At 43.6% G+C, this 23,127-nt stretch overlaps 3 protein-coding genes and 1 long non-coding RNA gene across 4 annotated transcripts in view; all 4 read right to left on the minus strand.

Annotated features, from left to right (window-relative positions):
• Positions 1–6,126, minus strand: part of rbfox2 (RNA binding fox-1 homolog 2) — a 26,245-nt gene extending 20,119 nt beyond the window's left edge. The window contains exons 1-3 of the mRNA XM_068727627.1: positions 4,838–6,126; positions 3,005–3,044; positions 429–445 (exon numbers count right to left, since the gene is read on the minus strand). Coding sequence (XP_068583728.1) covers positions 429–445; positions 3,005–3,044; positions 4,838–5,089 — 309 coding nt within the window. The 5' untranslated portion in view covers positions 5,090–6,126. The remainder of the gene's footprint in view (positions 1–428; positions 446–3,004; positions 3,045–4,837) is intronic.
• A 2,064-nt stretch (positions 6,127–8,190) lies between these two features.
• LOC137885421 (zona pellucida sperm-binding protein 4) lies at positions 8,191–12,455 on the minus strand. The gene is made up of 10 exons (XM_068727690.1): positions 12,366–12,455; positions 12,120–12,242; positions 11,669–11,841; positions 11,396–11,493; positions 10,490–10,617; positions 10,052–10,232; positions 9,738–9,882; positions 8,537–8,613; positions 8,327–8,368; positions 8,191–8,239 (listed from the first exon to the last, which is right to left on the minus strand). The coding sequence occupies exons 1-8, from the start codon at positions 12,430–12,432 to the stop codon at positions 8,539–8,541; spliced, it is 990 nt and encodes a 329-aa protein (XP_068583791.1). The 5' UTR covers positions 12,433–12,455; the 3' UTR covers positions 8,191–8,239; positions 8,327–8,368; positions 8,537–8,538.
• Positions 12,456–12,527: 72 nt separating this feature from the next.
• Positions 12,528–15,963, minus strand: LOC137885170 (uncharacterized). The gene is made up of 4 exons (XM_068727327.1): positions 15,411–15,963; positions 14,410–14,534; positions 12,932–13,190; positions 12,528–12,691 (listed from the first exon to the last, which is right to left on the minus strand). The coding sequence occupies exons 1-4, from the start codon at positions 15,961–15,963 to the stop codon at positions 12,528–12,530; spliced, it is 1,101 nt and encodes a 366-aa protein (XP_068583428.1).
• Positions 15,964–18,347: 2,384 nt separating this feature from the next.
• On the minus strand, positions 18,348–19,550 carry LOC137885004 (uncharacterized). The gene is made up of 3 exons (XR_011104779.1): positions 19,468–19,550; positions 18,690–18,848; positions 18,348–18,427 (listed from the first exon to the last, which is right to left on the minus strand). It is a non-coding gene; the product is annotated as an uncharacterized lncRNA (long non-coding RNA).
• Between the last annotated feature and the right edge of the window lie 3,577 nt (positions 19,551–23,127).

Consider the following 23,127-nt stretch of genomic DNA (forward strand, 5'->3'; position numbering starts at 1 on the left):
TTAATTTCCTTAAGGAGCTGGGAGGAATGAGAGAGGGATCGCTGCGCCGAGGCTGCCAGAGTCGAGTGTGTCTCACTCTCAACGCCACAGTCACAGAACACGAGAAGCAAGAAGATTGTGTGCGATAGTTAATCATGCTTCAAACTTCTTGTTGTTTTTTTTTCATTCTTCTTTTGTTTGGTGATGACAAATGAAGCACAGCTGATTCTTGTCTGGGGGCGGTGGTGGCGGCGATGATGTTTTGCTTTTTTTGAGGGGGGGGGGGGGGGGGTGGCAAAAACAAGGGACTGCAGGGGAATACCGAGTGAGCAATCAGGAGAAAGTAACAAAATTACTTGAAGTCAACAGATGGCGAGGAGGGGGAGGGGGGGTGGGGAGAAAAGGCAAGCTCGGGGGGGGGGGGGGGGTAAGGACAACCCTCTGAAAACATGCGAGGGATGAGAAGCTCGGCTACCTCCAAAGCCCTCCATCACACTATCCTTTAACAAGGCCCTGATACTGCTCTCCAAAAACTACAGGCGGTGGCAAATGTCCGTCCGTCCGTCCGTCCGTCCGTCCGCATGCGATTGTTTAGTGAGCTCAATGTCTAATTTAGTCACAAAGACCCGTGTCTATTCCCATCACGCCTTTGGGACCGCTGCTCTTCTGAAGGGGAGCTACGTCTCACTGCTCCGAGAGTCATCCTACCTGGCTGCAAAGCAGGGGCACTCCACGCACTCAGGAGGATGTGAATCCATTTCATCCACAGAGCACTTATGTGCTAAGCCTCCGAGCAGTCGGCACGGCGATCTGAAGTTTGTTTTCCCCTCGATGTACTTCACGTCCCTTAGACTTTCCACGGTAAACCTACACATGCTTTTGTCAGGAGGATGTGAGCTGCGGGCAAAGTGGGATTTGGAAGCCGGCTCGGTAGTTCTAGCATTAATAATAATAATAATAATAATAATAATTATCATCATCATCATATGGCAGCATCGGCTAGCGAATCGCACGCAACATAATCAAACTTGTGTCTGCTGATCTGCAACTCAAGATAAAACTGTTATTTTTATCCCCCAATTTATTTCACATCTGATTGGAGAAGATTAGTATTTGCATGTAATTATTTACTGCACAACATAATTGCCCATCATGATTACTCTCCGTGATTATTTCACTGCAACATCATTCCACTAAAACTAAAGCCTGATGCTGGACTCTTTGGGGCTACGCTGATGCCCATTTTTGCTGGAGAATTTTGCCTGCTGTAAATCTTTGACATTTGAGCGAGCTTCTATTAAATCTGATGAGCACCTGGTTCTGGAAACACCTGGTTAAACTATGTGATAAATAACATATCTCTTAATAATCGGAAGCACTTTTTATGTGAATTATGCGTACGGCTGCTGCTACTAATTATTAGCGATCTTGTTTTATTAGTCGATACACATACACAGTACACTGATAGTATTATCCACCCCAAATCTATATTGTTCTACATATAACTAAGATGAAAGACACAAATGAATTCTGAGCCTGACGCATTCTCTTTTAAATAAACAGAAATAAGTATACTTTTATAAACATTGGAAGAGTGACAACTCGCTTAACTGCAATTGACATGTGAGGATAACAACACTTAAAAGGACACTAAATCTGCCCCCGGAGCAGATCACCAAAACATGCAGAGTCTCTCTCAAACATAATTCAGTCAACAGACCTCTGCTGGCAAACAGGAAAAAAAACAGGGGCCCAAAAACTAAATAAATGTTCTCAACTCAGCAGCAAGAGTTCATTTTTCTTGCTGACGTTTTCTTTCCTATTTCAGTGCCGGGCCCTGGGATGAAGGTACAGCGGGGTGATCCACCTACATTAATGTCCAAATCAAGTCATTTGTCCTCTTCGCTGTCACCCCCGGGGGGCCAGACCTTATTAGGTTAGGAGAGAGCCCCGGTTCCTACGCAGAGTGACAATAAAACATGAGTCGCTGAGCAGCACGCCAGATGGATATCGAAGCGGACAACCACCTCGACATTTCCCGAAGTCTGACGCGGGCTGGGGATGCAGGGTTTTGTTATGAAACAACCCCCTCCCCCGTAGCAGGAAAAAACGCAGGACTTCCCCAGTGCAGAGTTGGAATGCAAAAGACTGATAAAAATGTGTCGTTCTGTTTATTGGGAGCACTCTAGCTGGTGGTCTGTGCTGCGGATGACTTAATATTCATTTAAAATCCATACTATTGGACGAGCAGTGTCGGCTGCAGGAGGTCAGCGGATAATGTCTACGAGCAGCAGCACACATTTCAACTCATACTGTTGAATGCATTCCGTTAGATCCATTTGCGCATGCTAGCCGAGTCGTATACTGCAAGCTGCGCTGATTTACATGTGCATTGCTGCTCTGCTAAAACTTTGCAGAAGTTCTGACTCGACAGAGAGCATTTCCACCCCTCCATCGGGATGACATCATGCCCTAATGAGAAAAACAGCAGTGTCAATAGCCAAATGGGAAAGAATCCCATTAGTGGGCTGCAGTGGTACAAATGGATTGCTCTTCGCCACAACCGCGCCCCACTGTGTTGGCTTCAGTTACAGGTCAGAGTTCACTCCTGCCACGATCCCAGCAATAAATGCTGTAAAAAATAAAAGGACGGAAGAAGTGAGACGCTGTGCTTCATGAGAGCCAGGATACGGTGTGATTTAATATTTTCCATCCTCTGAAGATTAGCTTTACAGAAGTGCTTGTGTGCCTTTTTATAGAGGTGGCTTTGAAAGCCAAGAGCTCCGAATTAAAAAGTAGGAAAACTGATCGTCCCTACTTCCAGTTTCCTTTTGGGAATATCGATGGTGTCACAGAGTTATAAAAAATAGAAATATGTCACAGTGTTTTACTTTAAATACACACACACACACACACACACACACACAGGTGTATATTTTTTAAAACCCCATGGCTGAGCTATGTATAGGTTTTTCGAAGTATATACACACACAAATTTTATCTCAATTAATCATTTAGACTATACGATGTCCATCAAAGTGTCTCAATGTCCACGGTGACATGTTCTTGACTAATCATCAATAATACATTATTAACAGCGAAAAATGCTTATCACGATTCCCTAAAGCCCACGGTGATGTCATAAAATATCTTATTTTGTCCGACCAACTGTGCAGAACTCAAACACATGCCATTTACAATAAAATAACAGAGAAAACAGGAAATCGTTGTATTTGAGAGGCTGTAAGCAGCATATATTTCCGCTTGATAAAAAAATTGGTTTAGTTTAATTAGTCGACTATGAAAATAATCTTTGTGAGGATCATGGAACGTATGTGTGTGCATCTGTGTGTAAACCCCTTTGCCTTAGATAAGGATCTCAGGATCAGTGTGGTTATAATGCCCCCTCCAGTATGAGCTGTGATCCCATTAGCTGGAAACAAAGCCTCTTTACTGCCAGTGATAGGGCAAATCTGTTCCTGCACCAACTGAGAGAGGGAGGGGGAGGGAGGGAGGCACCTCTCCCACTCTCATTTCCGGACTGACCAGCTAGCTCACATTCAATACGTTTTAGGGGCTGAAGCTATTGATCTGTGCGTCTCTCTCTCTCTCACCAACACAAACACACACACTCTTCCACTCACATCTGTTTTTAAGTGCATTACGTTCCTACGCCTGTCTGTCAGCACTCACGGACGGCATAACGATGTGGAGCCAGCCATTTAGTTTTCCAAACAGGAGCAAACAGGCCACTTCACCTCCATTACTGGCGCTTCCAATGGCGGAGAAATAGCTTTCTCCCCCCCCCCCCCAAGTGGAGTGCCTCCCCTACATAATACACAATAATGATGACCAGAACATCCTCCTGCTGTCCTGTACTGCTCTATTAAGAAACATTTGAACATTTTGGGGTCACGGGGGGGGGGTTCAAATTGATTTTATGACATTGAAAGAAAATAGGTTAAGGAAGTCTACAACATGTGCTGATTCAAGCAGAGAATGCGGGGCCAAACACTGCAGCGGTGATGAAAGCAGGGGTCTGAAAATCAAGGTAATTGGTGTGATTAAACTACCCCCTCCCCCAATAAAACCGGAGGCCTTTGTTTACCTCAAATACCACCACCCCACACCCCACCCCACCCTCGAGCCCGCTCCCCTTCCTCATAGATCACACAAGCAAATACTGACATTAATTTCCATTCTAAACCAAATGCTGCCCACATGGCTGAGGTTTTTTTTTTGCATAATAAAAAGGTCAGGTTTGTTTACATTCTCCACCCTCAGTCAAGAACCTGTCTGGGCTTTACTGAAATATATAAAACAAAAGATGCTCTTTTTAGGAGTTTTGATATATTGTTGCAATGTGACAACCCAGTGGATTGATGGATACATATTGAACCAATGCAATTCCTCCTCAGACCTTGGGGAAATGCCTGAGCTGCAACATAGCAGCTGCAATGTTACATTGTAGCTGAAACAGCCCAGGGGACACCGTGAAATTACACGCTTACTATTGCAACCCCCTTGTAAAAGTGAATTAACAGCACGTAGTCATTAACAGCTGTGAAACGTGGTGGTATGTCCTGCAGTGCTGCTAATGGACTGAGCAGAGTCTATGGTGGGCCATTGGGGGCCTTTCTGCTGCGTCTGCAACTACGACTTCGACAAGTGAATGGATTACAAACGTAACAGAATACGGATTATTTATTAATGCAGTCGTTTAAATAATGCCACCGTGCAAACCCCCCCCCCAAAAAAAAAAAAAAAAAACACCCAGAGATCCTTGCACCACGCTTGTGTCTAGCCCGAGAAGTCGTGCCTGTATTACTGTATTTGGACAAAAGAGTCGCCTCCTCACCTGGCCAACCTCGCCGATCCCTCCTGAGCCGTCGATCCGGGGACGCTTGCACTCCGCCCCGGTCGAGTCCACCAGAGCGGCCGCTGCCTGTCCGTCGGGCTCCGGGTCTCCGCGCTTCATGCCCCGGACGACCGCTGGAGCGCCGCCGGCGTTGGGGTGCACCCCGGCCATGGGGTCCAGCTCTCTATCCCGGTCCATGAGACCCCGGGACACAGGCAGCATGATGGATGCAACGTCGGTCGACATTAACATTTAAAAATCTTCTTTTGTCCCCTGTCTTGAGCTAAACTGGAGGAGGATAGTATACCTACTCGTGTGCACCTTTTGTGCTTAAAGCCAGCCTGTGGACGATTTTCCTCCGCAGTTAAAAAATAATATTTTGATGCCGCAAAGAAGCCTTTACTGTATATTCTGCTGGGCCTTTGTAAGACCCCCCTGAAGAGTTGATCTATATGGAAATGTTTTGGCTCTCTGGCTTAAGAAATAAACAAAAAACAAGTAGCTCATAAACACTGCTTTTACCTCACTACAAAACACAGTGGCCTTAAAAAGCCCCCTTAAATCACAAGGGTTCTCGGGATAATTTCCAGCTAATGTAGCCCCTGTTTGCTGACCGTGTATTTATTCAGCCTACTGCAGGTCTGCCCAAGAGGCCTACGTTATTTCAGATCATAACAAACCAATTAAATAAACACCAATCAAAACAATAGCTCCCGAGCACAACCTACCGCCAAACGTCCATTTGCCCTCGTTTTTTTCTTCTCCGCGAAGAACCGTCTGGTTTTGTGTGTTTTTTGTATTGTATTTAGGAGCGCAACATCAACATCCTACCGCAACCTCAAGACGAAAAAAACCTCAACATGTCTTCCCTTTCCCCTCTATTTGCCTTGTACCAAAGAGCAGAGGTTCACTGAAAGTCAATCCGCGTCAGGAGCTCTCTCTTTCCCCCATGTTAGTCCGCGAGTCTGCGTTAAAAAGAAAACGCGACTTCTCCCCCCCTTTTAAAAAAACCCGACACAACAACCAAACGGACCGAGGGGCTGCAGTGTTTGCTTCCTCTCTCTCTCTTTTTCTCGCCTATAATTTTCTTTCCTCTCCCCGTTTTCCCGGTGCGATCTTGTGGCGTGTGTGTTACAGAAAGGAAACTGTCCTCCCTCCCTCCTCCTCCTCCTCCTCCTCCTCCTACCCTCTTGGTGTAGTCATTCCCCTCCTCCTATCTTCCGCTCTCCCTTTGAACGCAGAGCCAGACAGCCATGCAGCCTGCAGAATACACGCAGTGTGCCGCAGTGCTTCCATACATTTTACCGAGGGGAGGTGTGTGTGTGTGTGTGTGTGTGTGTGTGTGTAGGGGGATTGTATGGCCCCTTACAGTACAATCCACAACATTTAGATCAAGCGTTAGCTTTTGATATCTAGGCGGTGCACTATTTCAAAACTATATATATTTTTAATAAAGCTTAGCTTTTGCCTGTACATCAATCGTGTTTAATGGTGTTCACGTTACGCGACAGAGTTAGCAGAGGGGGGGCTTTGTCAAGTCCAGCTCGAGAAAATTTCATTCCCAACTCATTACACAACCGATAACACAGGCCAAGGTCTCCACACTAGCCCAGCTGTGTGAGTCATGCAGCATGGAGTACCTTATGTTCCTTTTGGCATTTTTATTGCTTGGATGACACCCAGTGGTCAAAGGCTAGCACGAGGGGGAAATACTTCAAAGGCAATTTGATGTAGCAAAATAACAGCTTTCAAACATGTCCTTCTTAATTGTTGGGGCCTGCACATTTGTACTTTGATATAATTACCTTAAAGCAATAACGTACTTTTTGTTTGGGGGGGGGGCTCATCTGTTTTCTTCCTGAGCGTTAGTTGATAACATCAAAACCATTAGGCCTACAGTTAAATATGGAGTTTCAGCCAGGAGATGATTAGCATAAAGACTGGAAATGAGAGAAACCAGCTGGAAATGAGAGAAACCAGCTAGCCTGGTTTTTGTCCAAAGATAAATTCACTTACCAGCACCCATAACTATCTGACTATTACTTGTCCTGGAGCTGTGAACTTCCTGAAGTTTTCACTGCTTGCCTCCCGTGTGTGTGAAATAGTGAGCTTCAGGGGTGTTGGTAGGCGGTTATTTTCACCTTTAGACAGAGCCAGGCGAACAGTCTGGCTCTGTCTTACCCCCCCCCCCCCCCCCCCCCCCATTTCTAGTCTTTATGCTAAGTCTTTATGCTAAGCTAACCAGCAGTGAGTTAGAGCCAGTTTACTCCATCTGAACAGCTGTCGCAAATGCTCTCCCCCACCACACCTGTCCATTCATGGGCACCATTTTCCAAAACCATCCACTTCATGCTCTGATTAGTCAGCTGTGTGGAGGTGAGAAAAAAGCCAGGGTTTGAACTTTCTCTCTCCCCCCCCCCCCCCCCAAAGCACAGACTGTCTGAAACTGAGCATGGTTATTCCCACATTTAAGCAATGTCCCACCTCCCCCTTCTTCTTGAAGGCTGGCTTTTCAACAACCCTCTTTTACTATAAACATTTAATTTCCGACAGGGTTTGTCCCAAAATTGTTAACCATACCTTTAATTTGGTTACTGTTGTATTAACATTTGTACCTGTATGTTTGGGTGTCCGTTTATTCATACATGTGAGGTTCTTATAGCTGATGTTCTTATCTGAAACATGCCAAATGTGCAGAGACTCCCTGGGTGATTCGGGTACACTATAAATAACCTACAGTTGAAGTTTCTGTACCAGTAGCTGGATTACCAGCAAAATGGGCACCAACCCCAGAGCACCAAAAGCCTCAGCTTTACTGCATGGCAAGTAGTTTGAGATAATTTGATTGTCATTTTATTTCGGGGAAAAAAAAAAAAAATACACACTGTACCAACTGACATAACAGAAGCCTGTGTGGCGGGTCTTGCTTTATTACTTCATCTTGAAGACGGCCCATCTCATTACATCTGCAAGTTTTTAGTCTGTTTGTCAGCAGGATTACAGAAAAACAACTACTGGCCTGATTCCATGACGCTTGAGGAAGGGTGTAGTATACCATACACATTACACAGTGGGGGTTTATAGGGACACAACAGCTCATTTTTTCTCAGGGCCCCCAACCAAGTTAATCCGGCCGTGTTTGTGCGATCAAACGTACGTGTTCAAACATGCATCGCTGTAAACCTACGGTATGTTCCACATGAAGGGCGGCACAGCGAGGCAGTCTGAGTCTCAATCACACTCAGTCCACAAGCCTTTATGTAAACAATACCACCTCCCACTTTTTGTGTGAGTGCCACTTCCTGCTGTAAAACCAAGTGGCTGCAAGTTTAGGAATAAACAGACACACTCTGTGTCCTTTAAGAGCTTTTATTGGTGGTTGAACAAGTGATGTCTGAAGGCCTGAAAGGGAGGAGAAGAGAGGAGACATGTTCAGTATAGAAGAGTAACTGTGTATTTTGACATGATCAACACATTAGTACTGCTTACCAGACCATCACAACCAACTTCAACCGTCTTCCGCATCGTAAACTGAAAAAACAGGAAATGGATCAGAGTTGATAAATAATTAAAAACTCTCCTCATTACTAAATCATCGCCCTGCTGTCATACGGAACTGCAGCTACTGCTGGCTCTTTTCAGTGAGGAGTGTTGTAACGGGGCTCGTTCGTGGCTGTATATAGTGCTAATTTCCCTTACCGTCACTGGCCGAAGCATCCCTCAACACAAGGCCCGTCATGCGGCGAGCAGATTTCGGTTGAGCACATGAAGTTGTTCTGAGAGGGAAAAAGTAGAGCAGGATTTGATGTAGCGGCCAGTCTCCAGAGTGTGCAGCGTACTATGACAAACAGCTGCTGCCAATTGAGATTTGGCCAGAGTTTGCAGTTTACAAAATGGCCTCTCCACATGTCCTTGTAATAAATGCTGACTTAAGAGATTTAGAGATACAACTGCAAATGGTTTCATTTCCCACGAACTACATGTCCATGCTAAATAAAATGAAAAGAAAAAACAGTGAAATTGCACTAAAATAGCCATATGCTTTTAAATTACATTGACTTTTTTAAGACAGGAAGTCTAAAGAAATGAGGTCCAATGCCAACAGCCGCTCTAAGATAAGGCTTCATTGATTCCCAGGGGCCAATTTCACAGGCACTCTATGCAGACAGCTGCACGATTAACAGCAACACATTAAAAACCTATACGGGAAGCATGCTTAAAGCAATAGTGAGACGATTTGGAAAAAAAGTATTTTTTTCCATTTTGTTTCCATACCAACAGTTAGTTGAGAAGATAGATACTACAATATCCATCCATCCATCCATCCATCCATCCATCCATACTCTCCTATATTTGTCCATTAAATATGAAGCTAGGGCATACAGCAGTCCGGTTCTGTCTACAAGTTAAAAGAAATAAAAAGAATATTTACCCTACCAGAACTTAATTTTTTACAATTCAATTTTTGCATGGATTAAACAAACAAGATATAACATAATAATTGATGAGCTTTAGACGTCCGGGAGGCAGATTTTCTTTTACATTTGGACTAATAGCCGTTTCCCCATTTCCATTTTTTTTGCTAAGCTAAGCCAACTGTCTTGTTGCTGTAGCTTCATATTTTCCTTCAATTACGAGGGTGTCCCCAATCCTCTCATCTATCTCTTGGCAAGAAAGTGCATTTCCCAAAATGTCCACGTGTTCCTTGAAATATGGCCATAAATGATTTCCTGATAGAACACTTTTACCTGACTTCTAATTCAGTTTGAACACTTGAAGGAAATGAATACTACTGTAAGTGGTCTCTAAATGAATCATGAAAAGAACACAATACAGTTAGATGTCTATGATGTACCACTATAGTCATTGATAGACCTCAAGGGCCTCTTCTTATCCTTACCTCCTCGTTCGGGTCCCTGAACTCGCCATCAGGAAGGAACTGGAAGGTGCTGATGGTGAAGCGGCGGGTCTGAGCCTGAGGAGTGGGTGGCTGAGGATCAGAGACCAGACTTTGCTGCAGGGTTGGGTCATAGGGGTTGGGACATCTTGGGAGTAACATTGAATCAGTGAGCCAATTAGATAGCAGGACAACAGGTAGCAAAAATATACTTCCCCTCATCTCCCCTGTTATCTCCTGTCAGTGAAAAACACTACTTCCACAGTAACCCCCCGGTACTCAATATACTTTTTCTTTATAGAGATGTTTCGACGTACCCGTTGTACAGCAGCAGCCACACAGCCTTTCCAGAGAGGGGGTAGGCCACACAGAAGTGCACCAGCAGCACCAAGCTGGGATCCGGGGCATTGAGCAGCCGCACTTCCAGGTAGAGGGGCTTCCCCAGCAGCATCTGCAGGGGCGGGTGATTCTGGGGGTAGTAGCTGCTGTACTGGGCGTCTGGGGTGAGACGAGGTGTGTTGGAATAGAAGTGGGAATATTTCTCAAACCAAATTCCACCCACTCAAAGCTAGTTCTCCAACAGCTGATCAGGATGTGCTTGAAGCATTCACACTGTGCTAAAGCACTGGATATTAATTGGATAATTTGTCATCAGTTTCCATGCCTCTTGACTGGCATAAACCTGTGTCCAACAACACAAAATCACAAGTTCTTAAAGCAGAGCAGTTGTTGGTATTGAAATGAAGACCATCTACCTTTGGCGATTCGGAGCTGGACCCCAAACACCCCCTGGGCCGGAACTTCAGGTCCCAGGGTGGGAGTTTTCACCAAGTAGCTCACACTCAGAGCAGTGCCTGGCAGAAACCTGCACTCCACCAACAACCTGATAATGGAAAGATACCGAATGCTTGTTTTGTTTGATTGATTTTTTTTGTCTTTTTTGACAGTTTACAAGGAAACCACTGCTAAACAACCAGAGGTTTCTCTCAGGAGTTGGTGGAGACTAAAACAAAACTAAGGCCATGTCCACACTACTACATTTCCGTATCTTTTGCTACGTTTACACTGAACGTCCACACTAGGCCGGGCTTACCTCCTAGTGTGGACAGGCCGAACCGCATAAGTTTGGAAACTATGACGTAGACACCCGTGTTCGCTACTTGATCAGGTCTTCCCAGTCACGTGTCCTTCCCTGATTCGTCATGCACCTGTCACATAACCCTTTTCCAGAAGAAAACAAGTAACAGCAGTCTTGATTATCAATCGACTACCAGTGGTTAATATAACATGGATAACCGATTACAGGTGTTGCTGACTTTGTTGTCTTTACTAGCAGCTGTTGTGCAGTTAAATTCTGCATTTTATAATACTATATGCCGACATGCGGAGAAACCAAGCCGTTATTGGAGCAACTAGCGAGCGGCGTTATCAGCCCTACAGAGCGGATGTTTGAAGTCACAGTTTGCGGTGGACACAAGCACAACGTGCAATAAGCACATGTATGTAGCTTTGCCCAATAAAAGATACATCAATATGTTCACAACTTCTTTCCACTTCCCAACAAACCAAAGACACAATCATTCCAGGTTTAAATAATCTGAAACCCTGAATCTAATCTGAACAGGTTTTTACTCCAAGAATAAAAGTCAACATGTGCTGACCTGACAGAAGAATCCCTTGTGATGGTGCCATAGTTGAGGCTGAGTGTCTGAACCATGTTGATGACCTCCACCATGTAAATCACTGCGTTCCCCACTGTCTGTCAGGACAGAATTGAACATGAAATTTAGAATGTGGACACTAGAAATACTAATCACCAGACAAGTTCTTTAAATCAATAATCCAAAAACTGAAACCCATCCAGACAAACAGTTATGACTCAAGGCCCTTCTGGCTTTTCAATATTTTGGGAAATGTCATTCATTAAAGCCTACCACTCTGCGTGTCCCACAGCCGTCCATCGGGATCTTGAACAAGGCGTAGTCGGAAGTCACCCTCTGCGATTTGCAGGTGGAGTTGCTGGCAACAACAAGCAGGCCAGGGGAAAGAGGGGGCTCCGTGAGGGAGGCCGGCACGGAGAAGACAAAGTGGCGGTCAATAGTGCACTCTGGAGGAGGACACAAACACACGTCGTCATGTAAAGGTCAGATGAAAAGAAAAAGGTCAGAAATCTCAGGAGGTGATTGATAATGAGACCCAAGGTATCGTATACCCTTTTCTGGTTCTGAGTCACTGCCAGCATGAATCAAGCTACTGTTGGCCCTGAATATACCGCTTCACACATCCAGCAGCTGCAGCGCTTATATTTCCGCGCCAGAATCAGCTCAACTGTACTCAGCTAATGTGACGTGAAAATGCCAGCGGGGGACGCAAAGAGCGGCTCACCGTCCATGGGGTAGTAGCAGGCAGGGGGGTGGTTGCCGAAGCAGCAGCCCATGGAGAGGCACTGTGGATGGGACACAGAGCCGGGTCCGCAGGGGAGACGCTGTTCACTGGGAACATTGCACTCTGAAGGACAGCACGACAAATGTCAGCCGCATCAGTTAAAATAACTCTGAATGGCTGGGAGAAAAATCACCCTTCGGCAAATTGAATAGCCTTTCTGGAGGTGTAAACATAAAATCCATTTACCTTGTCCAGACCCTGGGATGACAACTGGACAGGAAAACTGAGCCTCCAGTCTCCCATTTACTGTCATGTAGACGACAGTGATGATGAACATTTTACCCTTTTAGAGAAAAATGTTTATGCAACAGTTAATGGGCACAGCAAACAGTCACTTAAACAAAAAGGTCATGTGCTCAGTGTGAAATCAGAGTCAATACTTGCCTGCACGCTCATGTGGCAGCGTGAGTGTAACTGGATAATCAGACGTATTTTGCCATCTTTGCCTTTTCTTGCAGAATACCCACAGTGCTTTGGGGCATCCTGGAGGCTCATCTGGTTCCCTTTGATGTCTGGAGATGTACATGTGGAAGCATATAAGTTACTTTTGAGTAGAGTTTAAAATGGCAGAATGATAGTTCTCAGCATGGCATGGCACGGAGTTGAAGTGCAGCCCCGATCTAAACAAAAACCAAGCCTACCTTTTCCCTTCCCCCCATTCAACTGTACACCAGAGTGAACCATGCTAAAATTCAACTCAAGCAGAGTTGATGGCAACCATATGCATCTGGAACATGCACATCGACACACACCTTTAAAAACAATTCCAGAGAGAGGACCAGAGGGGAGCTCCAGGGTCATCTGATGGGAGGAGCAGAAGACTTTCCGCTTTGGAACAACAGCAGGGCCAACCTTGTCCTTGGTGGAGCTGGGTGGGGTGGGAGACACTGGTGGGGTACTTGGTACGGGAGTTTCAGGGGTAGTTTGATACGGGCATCGCAGGTCCAGACTTCTATACTGCACCACGGAAAGGTCCCAAAACCTCAGAAGTAAGGAAACGGTCGTGGGAGTCTAAAGAGAAGGCAAAATCAATAAAGTCAGCATGAACCACCACGCATGGTTTACAGCTACTGTTGTCAAAAATAGAGTTAAGCTCAAACTAAAAAACAAACAAAAAAAAAACATTTTTATCAGTTGGGTTGCACAGAACATAAAAAACAGAGCACAGATGCATGTAGAGCCAATGCTGCATACAGTCCATATGGGATTAATCGTAATTATGAGCTGCTGAAAAACTGCTCGCCTGTTCTATATACACGCTAGACTGGTGTCATAAATCGCTGTAGTGACAACCCAAGTGGTACAAACCACCAGCGTCAGCAATCCAAGATAATTTTGTTCTTTGTGGCGGCATTATATTGGACTGCATTGATGCATTTAAAGTATTTTGACACACACACACACACACACACACACACACACACACACACACACACACACACACACACACACACACACACACACACACACACACACACACACACACACACACACACACACACACACACACACACACACAATAAACTTCAGTAGTCAGACCTTCATCAAAGGGCCGTCACATTGTTAATAAAGTGAGTACAAGTCGTGGATAGTGTGCAGGATTCCCTCTCTTTTCCTTCCAAGTCAGCAGTTTTGATCACATACCTGTCACTATTGCTGTGTTCACACTACGAGTGACTAAATCTACAAAACGACCAAGCATGGCAAACGCTCGTTGACGTAGTTATGTTGCCAACCAGCAAATGGCTATCTTCATTTTCTTTTAGACAGAATGGATCAGGTTGACGCTTTGCTGCATCATTGGAGCGCTGAAAAAAAAGACAAGCTCAACTTTGATTTGCAACGCGTCACACAACGTGTGGGCTGTCAGTAGCTTCATGTTACCGACTTCCATTGAAAATTACGTGTAGAATGTTCCTGTGTCTCTCATAGTGTGAAGGCAGCATGAGACTTTATGGTAGCCAAGAACTTTCTTGAAACTTTGTTCTTCTCATTTGCCAACGTTTATTTAGCTGTATACCCATGCCATTTCATGGACACTGCAAACTTAAAGAATTTAATTAATTTTTTTTAAATGAGTTTTCCAACAAATTAATTCTGTAATCAGATAAGTAAACTCCAAAGAAACAATCTTATAATGTATTTTAAAGCTGGGACGTGATTAAAGTAAAGCAATTATATAAAGACAATACATTAGTAGGCAGTGACGAGGCATTACGGAAGAGCTCACCAGTAACTGGCTGTGGCAGGCGGGCAGAGGAGAGTGAAGGATTACCCCATAGCCCTCAGCCGTCTGCAGCATGAACCCACACTGTGGAGACACACCGGAGACGAACAGCCATGTCTTCATTTGGTCTGATGTTAGAAACAAGGATTGTTAGATCTTTGATTTTTGAAAAAGTTATAATTTAATTTTAGAAGTAAACGTTAATCTAGTTACACTAGTCTCTGAGCAAGCTACCAAATTGTGGATACCTGTGTTGGTGTGTATCTGGGACCAGCGACAACATATTGCATTAAGATGAATGCACTTTCACTCTAAGAAGTTTGGATAAAATAAAAACATTAGATCACTGTTCTTACTGTGTCCGTCTCTGTGAGACATAACAGCGATTGGAGCTAAATGCTAACATCGGCACAGGCGACAATGCCAACATGGCAAGCAGGTTTAATGTTTACCATAATAGTTTAGTATGCTAGCAAGCTAACATTTGCTAATGATCATAAAACACAAAGAACACCTCAGGCTGAATGATTATCTATTCACTAACCAAAGTATTGAACAATTTTAAATGTCCTGATGGTAGCGCTAGAAGAGAAGTCAGGGAATCAACAAACTCAAAAGGATAAATCATTTAGAAACCATGAATGTCTGTATGTTGGGCCAATCTATCAAGTAGTAGATGTAGGGATAGTTCACTTGAAAAACTGCTGGGGGACTAGAAAAGGCTGCCAGGAAAACATTAAAACTATTAGGATTCATCCTCTAGGGACCATGACTGTCTGTATATTATTTCATCAGGTTCCATCAAATAGTTAAAATATTTCTGCCTGGAACAAAGTGGAGGACCAACAGGCAGACTAACATTGCCTTTGCTACAGCCATACCGCTAGCAGGGCTAAAAGATATTTACATGGGGCCTTAAGATGGACATATGGCTCCCTTTGAGAACGTAAAAAGCCACACTTCTTATCTACACACAGAGCTCTTATGTTTACACAAACACTGACCTCCGACCTGGATGGTGTCTGGGTGAGCAAAAGGCAGGAAGACAACCAGTCTCCCAATCAGACACTGTAGGTGGGGGATCTGTTGAGTGGGTCCAGCTGTGGTAGATGGGGTAGAACTTGTGCTGGGAGGAGTTGTAGCGGTGATGATTGGTGGTTGATTCTCTGGATACTGGGGCAAAGGCTGGTAAGGTGGATGGCAGGGTGGCGGAGAGAGAGGATGGTAATAGGGATGAGGGTAGTGGCAATTGGGTGTTTGGGCGGGAAACGGGCTAAATGGATAGCTGGGACTGTTGGGTTGGGTGGTAGTGGTTGGAAGAGGGGAAGGTGGGGCGACAGTAGGATGTGAAGCGGAAGCAGGCTGCAAGTCAGGGCCCGGATAGGAAAACTGTCCGTAATGATAGTACGAGCTGGAAGAGGCAGGGGGATGAAATGCACTATGGACTGGGTACTGTGGACCAACAGGTTGTTTTGGTGGAGAGGGAGGAGGCGATGGCGGGCTGGGAGCGAAAGAAGCAGGTGCGTGGGTCACTGGTGCTGCAGGATAGTAAGGCATCTGAAGATAATACTGAAGGTAATTAGGACTTGCTGGAGGAACAGTTGTAGTAGTAGATGTTTTAGCTGAAGAGGTTGGAGCTGGTGTTGCTGCAGGGTAGTAGAGCGGCACATAGGGGTAATGCCAACCAGATGCATATTCAGAAGAGCCAACAGGTAATTTGGAAAATGGTTTGGAAGAGCTTTCCTGCACCGGGTTAATGTTTGGTGAGGATGTAGCTTGTGCCATTGCAAGTACGTCAGGTTGTGGGCCAGGAGGAAAGCCCTGGGACAGCGGGGGGTCCTGGAATCCAGGATAGGGGTAGCGGGGGATGTCAGGAATCTGAGCAATCTGCTTCTTGGTTGGAGGTTGAGGAGGAGGAGGGGGAGAGGGGAAGTAGGGAAACTGAGGATTGACTGGACAGGAGAGGATGTATTTCTGAACATTTACCATGAGGTGGAGATGAGGATCATTCTGGGAAAAAAGCATCACATAAATATATAATTGGTACAAGCCGGCCACAATAATCCATTTATGTTAACATTACTAAAAAAGGACTTTTTAAACTGGTTATGAAACACAATTTCATACTGGCGCCTCTATATGACCAACATAAGCAGATGAGACAATCAACAAGAAGCTAAAAGAGACAGTGATGGAGCACGGGCCAACAAGAGGCAAACTTGGTCTTTAATTCAACAGATAGAGCATTGTTAGGTGCATTTGTTGAGCAAGGCACAACAAGCATGATGTCAAAAATGCACCAGGAAATAGACAGTAGTTTGAATTAAACAGAGGCTGGACCACTATAGTGAGTAAACCTACATGTGACCAAGTTGTGTCTTTCTTTCGCTCACTTCCAAAACAAGTGCACCCGCTAGGCAGATCAATACGCCATCTTCACGAAGCGAGGTGGTGGCGTTCAAAGAAAACATTAAAGCTGTTGTCCACAAGGAGGCGCCACAATCATCACAAAAAAAGTTCCACGTAGTTGCTTTAAGTAACTTACTCCACTAGTGATACAAGGAGCACCGTCGGGGATGAAGAAGGTAAGCTTTCCTGGATGGGAGGGGAAACGGTACGCGCAGTCTTCAGACACAAACGGACCCAAACGGTCATTCTCTGTAAAGCAGATTACACGTCAGTCTCATTCTGTCGATAACGGGTCAGATTCAGTGATGCAGATACCACTCAAGTATTGTGTGTGTGCGCACGCGCGCACACACACACACACACACACACACACACACACACACACACACACACACACACACACACACACACACACACACACACACACACACACACACACACACACACACACAAAATTTACTAGGATGTGATCTGTTTAATTACAGGGAACGATTTTAAAGTTGAATTAAATGTTCTTGTACGCAATTTCCACCTAAATAACAATGTAATTTAACCACCAACTGAAAAATACAATATGAAAATGTCAAATATGTATACGTTAGTTTTTGAAAAGGTTTTATCAAAATTGAAAATTTGTGTAAATTCTGATAATCCCCTGGAACAAATTATAAACTCAACACAATTAACTAAAGTCTAGCCAAAATAACTGTCAGAGCTTTGCTCGTTTTACATATACATAATATCAGATTACATACTGCATTTTTCTCCATGAAGTCCTAAAAAATGTATCAGAAAATTGTGGACGCGTTAATTAAAGCATGACTCGTTTCATTTCCCAAAATGAAGGTCTAAATTCCGTTTCCAAGCCGTCTCCGTGCTGCCAGGAATATAATTCTGGTTTATCTACTCATTTTGTTGGCCTAAAAGTAGTCGCATTTAAAAACAGTGATTCTAAAACTACTGTGTCTAAAGACACTGCAAGGAGCCTGACAAAAATTATGAATTGATAATTGTAGAATGCAAACTACACAAATTGTGTAGATTTACATCTAAACTTTAATTATTCATATATAATGTACTATGGACAAATTAATCTAAAGATTTGCTTTGTAATGCATGTGCATTCTATTATACTAAGCTATATAGTACCATGCACAAAGTGAGTTGTTCTCAAAAACAAATAATTTATCAAACCACTCACCATTATTCCCCCAATAAAAACAAAGTACCTATGACCCCCAGTATCTGTATATCCTGCTCCTGCCCATTTATCTGCACTGCCATGCCGTAGGAGGAGCACACGACTGAGAGGGCCGAGTTGGAGACGGGGGGGGCAGGAGTGGACGTCTGCACTGGACAAGAGAGTTTCAGTGGGCTGCCCCACCACAACATGGGCAACACGTAACTGTCATTCTGACGGAGAGAAAGAAAAAAAAGATGAACACAGGACAAGGGAATAACTGGTGGAGATATAATGCAGGTGCTGGTGGTACCTCCTGTATAATGTAACATGCGTCATAAGGCACCATCATCTCTAGGTCACTCCATGACATCCTCACTGAGTAACGGCAGTACTGAGGTAACTGGAACAGGGAGATGGGAGAGGCTTCCTCTGTGGAGAGAGAATGTTGAACTCATTTTAGTAATTTTGCAGCTGCTGTAAATATTTTCACCTGCATCAAACTGGGGGCCAAACCGGTTGACAATTACTTTTATATATGCGTTACATTCACTCTCCTTGCCACATGAAATGTTGCCTTTTAGTTTCTGCACTAAAACTGTGGGCCCCTCATACTTTACAAGATGTCCTTCCCTCCATTAGCATAGTCCACCAACAGCACTGCCCCCTTACTACGTAGCATCATACGACTCACCTCTGTCCACCAACAGGTGTCTCAATTCTTTCCCAGAGGCAGTGAAGGTCATGACACTACCGTCACACTGCACCACAGGGCTCATAGCCAGCCACTCAGACAAATGGGAACTGGAGTCAAATGAGGGGCCAAAGACTTTCCCCTGGACTCCATGAAAACCTAAAAGGATACAAATCAGCATGTAAACAGAGATGAGATCAGGTCCATGTCAAAGCATGGCCTGCACAGCTGTGAAAGAAGTATGCAAACATTATTAATCAGTAAAAGTAGCAATACCATAGTTAAAAAAAAAAATACGTAATCAAAAATACTTGATTATAACTTCTGGACTTAATAATTTAAGAGTCCAGAAGTTATAATTTTCAAGCACAGAAATCGTACTAAGCGGATGTTGTAGTTGGTCAAGGTGGAGAAAATTGTAATACTTCATGTACTTTAAGTTAAATCTGTAACAAAGGACCATATTTCATAAACTAGTGGTGTTTTACATGTAAAATCTTATTTTGAAAAGTAATTAAAGCTCTTTAATACATGTAGTGAGGTACAGAGTACAATATGTTTCTCTGAAATGTGAGTAGATGTATAAAGTAGCATACAAAAGTAAAAGTAAAAATGCTATGTTACAGTTAGGCTGACTCAAATTACATCACTTGAGGCCACATTTTTACGCAGCTTTCTCTGTAGCAACGACATATAATACTTATGTTTAAATTGCTGCGGTGCGCTACCCTCAAACCCCCGGTACGTTGATTTCTTAATCCTGCGGTGAGGTTTTTACCTGTAAAATCTGCTCCAGAGTCGGAAGCCGAGGACCTCGGTTCCGTTCTGATATTACCAACAGTCCACGACAAGATGCCATTAGGTGTCGGAACTCTGTAATACGGGATTGGCTCTGCGGGGAAGACGGCAGATTCAGGCCGAGGCTCCGCGCGACCTGGCGGGTTGGATTTGCGCGGACTCGGGCCCTGATTGATCCGTTCACTCCGGTACCGGCCTCTCTGCTGGGCGTCTTTATCTTGTTCAATCTTCTCCCACCTGGTCGCGGTTGACTTTTGAACTTTGTACGCAGTTGAACCTTCCCCACGTTGTCCTAAACTTACCGAATGACTAACTCGAAACGTGTCCAAATAAACGGTTACAACGAATAAAATCGAAGTTAATTTATCTCTTCTCTGTTTGCACGACATCGCCCGATTGTTGAGGCTTTTTTTGCTCGCACGCGCACCCACACCTCAGCTGAACATGAGGGCGATCAATTAAGAGTCATCAACAATGGACCAATGAGAACGCTGCACAGACGATACGGCGGAATCTGCTGAGTAAGAAATATTGATAATTTAGCCCAAACGCTTGAGTACACTTTTTGTGTTTAGTGACACTATATTCAATACCCATGACCACTCACTGCAGTATGAGCATGTTAACTCAATTGGAGTCATCAAAGTCATCTGATTGTCTGTACTGATGAGTTTTACTACACAAACAGAGCTGTAAAACTTTAAAAAGTTTAGAGCATGACAGTAATTTAGGTTCCTAAAATCTCACACATGGTCACAGAAAGGGATACAAATGTATGCGTTTTTTTCCCCAATGAGCCCAATTGAATGCATATGAAAAACAAGATGAACGTATGGACACCACATGTCTAACTTAACTTTTTTTTTTTTTTTTGAAAGAGCATGATTTGCCCCAGTTGCATTAAGTTAGTTGAATAAAAACAGTCAGTAAATCAGGACATCTGTAGACCATACCATGCTCTGTAGTTTTGTACTGCTGGTGGTCTCGTGACCACATTGTATCACATAATCTGATTACCAAGAACCCCAAGAAACAAACAGACCAGTGATGTCTACTTTAAAACAAATATAACAAAAGAGATACACTTAGATCTATGCAGTGAACGCTTTATTTGACTGCATAGAGCTAAGTGTGCATGTATCTCTTTCATCAGCTTGGACTTTTTGATACCTGCAGCACCTTAGCTAAGATTAAGCCAGGCGGAGCGGTGGTCATCCTGCATTATTTAAAATCCGCATGAAATACTGAAGATGTCCTCTTTCATTCACAGACAAGAAGACTCCTGATCCTCGACACCTTGTGGGGTGAGTGGTTTTATGCATGCATGTGGCTGCTTGGATTCAAAGTTTATTCCTAGAGAGTCCTATGTTTACCAGTTGTGACTTGTGACCATTTCAACTAAAGAGTGACTCATTTGTTGGGTTCCTGATGAAATAAGATTTGTTCACACACACAAAAAAAAGATTAGAGGAAAATAATTCTCAATTTGTGACGAATGTGTGATGCGTAACGACCTCAGCATTGTTGCTGCATGTGGCCTCTGCTGGACAAATAGTACATGCTAGTAGCTCTGTGAAGCGGTTCTTTGTGTAGTTGTTGGTAATCAATAGGAAATATCCACATGTTTTGTATACTCTTGAGTGAATGAAATACTTGACAAATGACGAGTATTTTCTCATTTAATTAACAACAAAGTGCAAAATAATCAGATTTTCTGAGTATGTTCTCCTTATATAAATTTAGACAACCTAATTGTGTATCACGATATCTCGACATATGATTTCATTACGACATGATTCCATTGAAAGATGATAAGTCATCATATTGACTTTTCGTCCAGCCCTAGACTAAAGTGGTGGACCAACCGTCAGACCTACGTAACCATCCCTACGTAGCCATCCCTACGTAGCCATCCCTACAGCAAGTCAAAGTTAGACATGAGATTATTGTCAGCATTTATTCCTGAAAGATCTTATTATTTCAGCAGCAGCTACTTCTCTATAATGTCTTTCCCCACTGCACAATGGACGATAGATTGTACTTCCAAGAGGCCCACATGTTGTGACGGGAATAGAAAACTCCAGTGACTCAGATCAGGCGAAACCAGTGCTGCTGAGCACCCACTCACTGTTCACTGTGAGGATATGAAGAACCATCAGGGGTCAGATATAATGGTCTGCCTTCTATTCAGAGTTACTACTGGAGAAAGTACTTCCCTGTGTCTGTTCCTACGCCCTGTGACAATGATACAGCCCTCGATGTGATTTTCATCCCAGCGATACGTAAATAGAAACGGAGACCTACTCTAATGGCTCTGTCAGCGCTCAGTCAGCGTTGCACAAAGTTAAGTAACACAGAACTTGTGAGAAATGTGCTCGCTCTAAAAGAGATGTTAGGTTTCAATAGGTCTGATCCGCAGATGCTCGACTTCAACAAAACCTCGCCCCAGTTTGGTCCTCCGGTGTATTACAGCACCATTACATTCAAGTCACAAAGATAAGCATCCAATTTTCTTGGAAATGACTACATGGCAATCTTTGAAACAACTTCTGTCCTGAAGGTATTTCCAGATTTCTAAAAAAAAAAAAAAAACAGAGAGAATTTAGGTGACAAATATTCCTTTTTACCTAAAGTTGTCCTCTTGTTACCCAATGGTGGAAAGTAGTGGATTTACTCAAGTACAGTACTTGAGGTACATGTACCTGACTTGTTATTTACTTGAGTATTTCCATTCTATGTTATTAATAGAATGACAGCAGATGAAATGTATGATGTATGATGATGCATCATAATGTAATAATGTCATATTACATTATATTGTCATAATATAATAGATCATTCACAAGGGACGTTTTGCATTACAGGCATTAAGTACTTTTACATTGATACTTTAAGTACATTTTGCTGTTTATACTTAGAAATGTTTAACTTAAGCAACATTGCAGGACTTTTAATTGAAGTGGAGTATTTTGTTAGTGTAGTATTACTACTTCTACTTAAGTAAAGGATCTGAATACTTCTTCCACCATTGCTGTTACCAAATTCAAAGAAAAATGGTTGCCAGAACTACATATATAAATATATTATCAGTTATATTGGAATATGTTGATGTTTTGTTCCAATATTACATATTTTCATACAAAAAATGTGTTTCTATTTTGCAAAAAAAGAGAAAAGGCATTATGTTCTGGCTGCCTGGATTAGATAAAAAGATTCAGGAAAAAAAAGTTCAGGCAAGTCAGAGCAGCAGTTAGTGTTGTTAAAAGACCTTCTGGGTTTGTCAGACATTGCCTCGAGTCTCTACAGATTGTTTGATCCATTGATGATGCTTAACAAACGACTGTAGCAGAGTGGAGCCTTCAGTGTGGCTCCATGCCAAACCACTGAGAATATGCATCCCACTTCCTGTTTTACTTCCATCATAGTATCTGTACATACTGTACTCTCGCTCTGCTTTTCTGCAGCGAGCCGTGTAAACCTTGATTCCTGACTCTGTTTTTTCTACTGGCCACAGATGACCCGAGTGGGGAAGCGTCAGCATGATTCCTCATCTTCTCATATGTTTCCAGGTCACTGAGTGAATCCGTGCCGTCGACAAATGAGGGAGTGGTCGGTGAAAAGAGCAAAAGGAAGCAATTAT

The sequence above is a fragment of the Cebidichthys violaceus genome, unplaced genomic scaffold (genome assembly GCF_023349555.1).
Source record: "Cebidichthys violaceus isolate CVI_PGR_0920_01 unplaced genomic scaffold, fCebVio1.0.p SCAF_4, whole genome shotgun sequence".
Taxonomy (NCBI): domain Eukaryota; kingdom Metazoa; phylum Chordata; class Actinopteri; order Perciformes; family Stichaeidae; genus Cebidichthys; species Cebidichthys violaceus.